Genomic DNA, 6299 nt, shown 5'->3' on the forward strand with positions numbered 1-6299 from the left:
AAATTTGTTTGACTACAATGATACCGTTAATAAATTATTTAATAAATAAATGCTTTACAAATTCCGTTAGAGCCCTACCTCTGCAGTAAAGGTTATGTTTCACCCTCCATTTATCTGTCATTATGTCAGTTAACAAGATAACTTGAAAAGTTATGGATGGACATTTTCAGAAAAATTGACAAATGGGACAAGGAACAGGTTATTACATTTTGGTGATGTTCTGGCTACCAAAATATATATATATATATATATATCCCATTCATTTTCCCCATCCACACTGTGGAACTTCTTGTTGATGATGTCATAGGTTCTCTCAGAGTCAAACAGCTCAATGTTGACAGGTAGTCGTGGTAACAGCGTTCTACAGTCTTGATGTACAACATGAAAGGGAATTAGAACATCCATCTCAATCAACTTTTACACACTTACTAGCTACTATTTATACAAAAGCACTAATTTGAACATTTTTGAAGCAGTTTACCAGTTTCGAGACAACTGTGAAGAACAAAAGTAAGTACATGTAGTTCAGTTTCTCTGTGTGGTTCAGGAATTTAAAATGTAATTTTTACCTTATATGCAAATATTTCTGATATTGTCTTGATTTGATCAGTTTTGAGGCTGGGTGGCAAACCATTTTACCCCAGGGACCACAAACAGTATTAATTTAATCTCTAGTGTTTTTATTTATTCTATTTTTGTCGTTTGGTGTATTTTTCTCTCATTTTGTGTATTTGCTGATGTTTTTGAGTGTTGTGATTGTCATCTTGTGTGTTTTTGAAATTAATTTGTGCATTTTCATCTCATTTTGTTTTTGGGGTTATTAATGTGTATTGTTGTTGTCCTTTCTCATAATTTTCTCTCATTTTGTCTATTTTTGCTGTTTTGTGTATTTTTCTCTCATCTTGTGAGTTTAAATGTGCATTTTTGTTTTTTCTGATAACAAACAAAAACAAAAAAAAAAATGTAAAAATAAATTCCTCAATAATTTTCTATGTTAAAATGGTGCATTCATTAAGTAAAAAGTTCAATAAACTATTTTTTTAGGGTTTTGAACAGCAGTAATATTAGGAAAAACTATATTTTCTAATTTTGAGGGTTAATAATAATATTAATAATAATTAAAGCTGCAAGCAGCGATGAACGGGCCCTCACAACCACATGCATGTCGGGACGTGGCGCACGTTAAGGTGTGTTGCATGTCGGGGTGTGGCAGAAATATTAAAGTGTTGAGACGTAGCTGAACATTTTCAAGGATTATATCACAAACTTTCCTGCAATGTTCTGCGCAAATATAATGTTTGTGATTTCCTTTTACCAATAGGTGGTGCTATGATTATGAATGATGATTGGAATACACCATAACTCATTTTTTTGGCATACAAATGAAAGCTGCTATGATTATTAAGCATCTATTTAGCTCTACAAACTCTTAATAACTTCCATAAGCCTAGCACATCATCCAAGTGAACAGGCTACTAAGAGGAATATTTACATCTATAAAGACTCAATTTCATTGTCAAGAGTGTTTTATAACAAAACTAAATAAACATATATGTTTAAAATAAAAATATGAATTACTTTAACAGTGCAGTGTTGGATGCAAGACATATCTCTCTGTAAAAGCAAGGAGTGTGAGTGTGTGAGTGTGAGTGTGTGTGCGAGTGTGTGTGTGTGTGTGTGTGTTCCTCAAATATCTCTGCGGATCAGGATCAGACTGACCTGAGACTTTCAAGATGGCTGCTGCTTGGTTCAAGGGTGTGCAACGTCGAATTTGTTTGACTACAATGATACCGTTAATAAATTATTTAATAAATAAATGCTTTACAAATTCCATTAGAGCCCTACCTCTGCAGTAAAGGTTATGTTTCACCCTCCATTTATCTGTCATTATGTCAGTTAACAAGATAACTTGAAAAGTTATGGATGGACATTTTCAGAAAAATTGATAAATGGGACAAGGAACAGGTTATTACATTTTGGTGATGTTCTGGCTACCAAAAGAAAAAAAGAAAAATATATGTATATATATATATATAGGTTCTCTCAGAGTCAAACAGCTCAATGTTGACAGGTAGTCGTGGTAACAGCGTTCTACAGTCTTGATGTACAACATGAAAGGGAATTAGAACATCCATCTCAATCAACTTTTACACACTTACTAGCTACTATTTATACAAAAGCACTAATTTGAACATTTTTGAAGCAGTTTACCAGTTTCGAGACAACTGTGAAGAACAAAAGTAAGTACATGTAGTTCAGTTTCTGTGTGGTTCAGGAATTTAAAATGTAACTTTTACCTTATATGCAAATATTTCTGATATTGTCTTGATTTGATCAGTTTTGAGGCTGGGTGGCAAACCATTTTACCCCAGGGACCACAAACAGTATTAATTTAATCTCTAGTGTTTTTATTTATTCTATTTTTGTCGTTTGGTGTATTTTTCTCTCATTTTGTGTATTTGCTGATGTTTTTGAGTGTTGTGATTGTCATCTTGTGTGTTTTTGAAATTAATTTGTGCATTTTCATCTCGTTTTGTTTTTGGGGTTATTATTGTGTATTGTTGTTGTCCTTTCTCATAATTTTATCTCATTTTGTCTATTTTTTCTGTTGTTTTGTGTATTTTTCTCTCATCTTGTAAGTTTTGGTAGTTATTTTGTGAAAACGTTTCTCATTTTGAAAGTTTGTTGTTTTCTGGATTATTTCATGTTGTATATTATTCTGGCATTTTCTGTATTTTTGTCATAATTTTAGTGCATTTTTGTATTTTTTGTGTTCTTGGGGGGATTTACAGAAATATACAAGGAATGTGTGGGACGCACTAACATGTTTGTCTTCTTTCCAGTTAAATCAATGGCTCCAATCACGAAGAACACAAAACGGAAGGCTGAAAATAATCAAGAGGAGGAAGGACCTCAGAAGAGAGCCTGCAGGGACAATGAGGCCCATGAAGAAAAGAAATACAGGCCACTCATCAGAGCCACAAGGTCCTCATCTAAAGCCCAAGCAGAAGGGTCCAAAAGCTATGATTTCATGAAGGACATAGCCTTTACTCCCACTCCCTTCTACAGTGATTCTTTTTCATTTCCAAGTACGGCAACAAAAGACCATGTCATCGAAGTTCAATTAACAAAAGGTGTGTTGTGGCGGTTTGGAATGAAATGAGACAGTCAAGTTGTAGGGTTACTGGTCAGATGCAGACACAGGGTTTATTTGGGGCAGACCGGTCTGGGATTCAGAGGTTTCCGTGTGTGTGTGACTGTATAACAACACTAACTGGTGTTACCATGGGCTCTCGATTACAGAAATATACAAGGAATGTGTGGGACGCACTAACACGTTTGTCTTCTTTCCAGATAAATCAATCACAAGGAACAAAAAACGGAAAGCTGAAAAAGATCAAGAGGAGGAAGGACCTCAGAAGAGAGCCTGCAGGGACAATGGGGCCTATGAAGAGAAGAAATACAGGCCACTCATCAGAGCCACAGGGTCCTCATCCAACGTCCAAGCAGAAGGGTCCCAAAGCTATGATTTCACAAATTACATAAAATGGTCTACCTCTCCCGACTACAGTGAATGGTATTCAGAACCAATGACAACAACAACAGACCACGTCATTGAAGTCCATTTAACAAAGGGTAAGTGTTGTGGTGTTTGGAATGAAATGAGACAGAGTCAAGTTGTAGGGTTACTGGTCAGATGCGGACACAGGGTTTATTTGGGGCAGACCGGTCTGGGATTCAGAGGTTTCCATGTGAGTGTGTCCCAATGAATCTGCCGTTGTTCTGTGCTCATAGGGTTTTGTATGTTGCTGATAGTGCTAAGCATAACAATGACAGTCTCTGAGAAGGGACCTTGGCAGATGTGATCACTGTACGATGGTATTTGGCCTGCTTAGGCTGTGTGACCAGAACCAGGAGAGATTCTGTAATCGCATATCAGTAAGATCAACCATAGGCGTAAAATACGGGGGGGGGATGGGGGGTTACAACCCCCCCAATATTCAAAGCTAATTACTTTAACCCCTCCAATATTTTCGTTGAAACATAAATTCCAAAACATTTAATTTATTATTTCCATACCTGTCAAGTATCCCGTTATAGCCGGAAACTCCCGTATTTTACCCCTCTTTCCCGCCATCGTCCCGTATTAGTATTTTCCCATATATATCCCATATTTTAATGTAATAATAATTAAAAGATATATATATATTTAAAAAAAAAAACATTTCTCTGCCTCTCCAAACTGAACACTGTCACGAGCCTCGTGAGAACTGCCACCTGAAGTGGCTTGAGTGGCAGTTATTGCGAGATTAGTGCCGACAGCTGCAACAAAGCCGGAAACAACTCAGAACAGAGATGATGTAAGAAGACGTTCCGGCAAAAAATCAAAGAACTGGTGTAAATACGTTGTAAAATATGACAGAGTTTATCTTCCTAAAAATCAGCAGGATGGGACACAGTTACACATTTTGTAAGATTAATAACTGAGATTATAACGTCTAGCACAGCGGAGGGAACCACATAAGTCACCATGAATAATCAGCCAATCACAAGCTCCACAAATATACACTAATTTCAAAAAGTGTTAAAGGATGTAAAGTCTGCAACAAATGTGTCTAATAAGTCATTAGTGAACACCAGAAAACCACATGAGTGAGCATGAGAAATGATAAGAAAATATGTAATAAAATAAAATGTAAATGTCGACCTTAAAGACAAGCAACTTGAAATTAAATATGCAATGTGTTGACTTGAAAGTATATTAAATAAACAAATATGCTTCATATATACATTTATGTTTTCATTTAGGTTGTATTATAATGTGAGAATTAGCGCTGGGCAATATATCAAGATTCAAGCTACTGTAAATCAAGTTTTCTATTTTGGCGATATGGAAAAACAACATAAGAAACAACCAAACGACACCAAAAACACACAGAGATATATTAATTTGAATAATACCAATGACACAAAAATGACACCAAAAACACACAAGAGACAAATGGTTTTTCATGGTAGTGTGTGTGTGTGTGTGTGTGTGTGTGTGTGTGTGTGTGTTTGCAGAGGAGTTCAGCGCCAAATATAAGGAATCCAGCACTATGCTAGGACGAGGCGGTTGTGGAGAAGTCTTCGCAGGAGTGCGAATCTCGGACTCAAAACCAGTAAGTTTTTACACACGCAATCATTTTCAACCGAAGTAAGAACAATTTTTAAAGAATAAAATATACAAAATAACTCCCAAAACACACAAATAAACAGCAAAATGCACAAAACACACAAAAAATTTCAAAAATACACAACATGACTCATAAAACATAAACATGACAACCACCTAAACAAACAAAATGACTACAAAAACACATTATAGAATAGCTCCAAAGACATAAAACTGTCAACAAAATTACACAAAATGACAGGAAATTACAGAAAACAACCATAAAAATTACAGTGACCCTAAAAATACACAAATCGACAACATAGATGCAGAAATCTACAGTAAAGTACACAAAACATTACAAAAACTCACATAATAACTCTAAAAACACAAAATAAAATATCCCCCAAAACACACAAAATGACTACAAACTGACAAAACAACACAACCACAAAGTAAAAAAAAAAGGCATATAGTAATAAATTAGATTACATTAGATTACATTAGGCTACACCAAATTAATTACACATTATGTTATGGTTTTCTTTTATTCAGATGAGGTCAATTACATTTTTCATTTACAATTATGTTTTCAATTACCAATGATCACTAGTGATTACAGTGACCAGCATTTTTCCAAATACATTTAAGTTCAAATTATTTTTTATCCTCAGAAAGTTAATTACAATTACGTTCTGAATTACTAAAGTTCAATTACAATTAAAGCTGCAAGCAGCATTGAACAGGCCCTCGCAACCACACGCATGTTGGGATGTGGATGTGTGTTTGTGGTAGAAAGAAATAACATTACTTACCCAGATCAGGGAAATCTTCAGTGTACTGAAGTAATAGTTCTTCAGTACACTGTAGAATTCTGACTTCATCACTGTAGAAAGTGAACACTAGAACATTGGAACATTGGTCCTACCTAGCCAATCACTGCACACCGTAGCCACGTGCGCGCCAGAGCTAATCACTGGAGAGCCCACCTCCACGCCCCGCCCATTTTAGAACATTGGAACACTTAAATGTTAGAACATTGAAACATTGGTCCTACCTCTACAGTGATGATGTCATCAGTCCTACCTCAACAGTGATGATGTCATCAGTCCTACCTCAACAGTGACTGTTTCTTGCTGAACGT

At 35.6% G+C, this 6299-nt stretch overlaps 1 protein-coding gene across 1 annotated transcript in view; it reads left to right on the top strand.

Annotated features, from left to right (window-relative positions):
• Positions 1-495: 495 nt before the first annotated feature.
• Positions 496-6299, top strand: part of LOC114477221 (uncharacterized) — a 9154-nt gene continuing 3350 nt past the window's right edge. Inside the window, exons 1-4 of the mRNA XM_028469421.1 lie at positions 496-510; positions 2844-3134; positions 3355-3636; positions 5065-5162. Of these exons, the coding sequence (XP_028325222.1) occupies positions 2852-3134; positions 3355-3636; positions 5065-5162 (663 nt within the window). The 5' untranslated portion in view covers positions 496-510; positions 2844-2851. The remainder of the gene's footprint in view (positions 511-2843; positions 3135-3354; positions 3637-5064; positions 5163-6299) is intronic.

Source organism: Gouania willdenowi, chromosome 15 (genome assembly GCF_900634775.1).
Source record: "Gouania willdenowi chromosome 15, fGouWil2.1, whole genome shotgun sequence".
NCBI lineage: Eukaryota > Metazoa > Chordata > Actinopteri > Blenniiformes > Gobiesocidae > Gouania > Gouania willdenowi.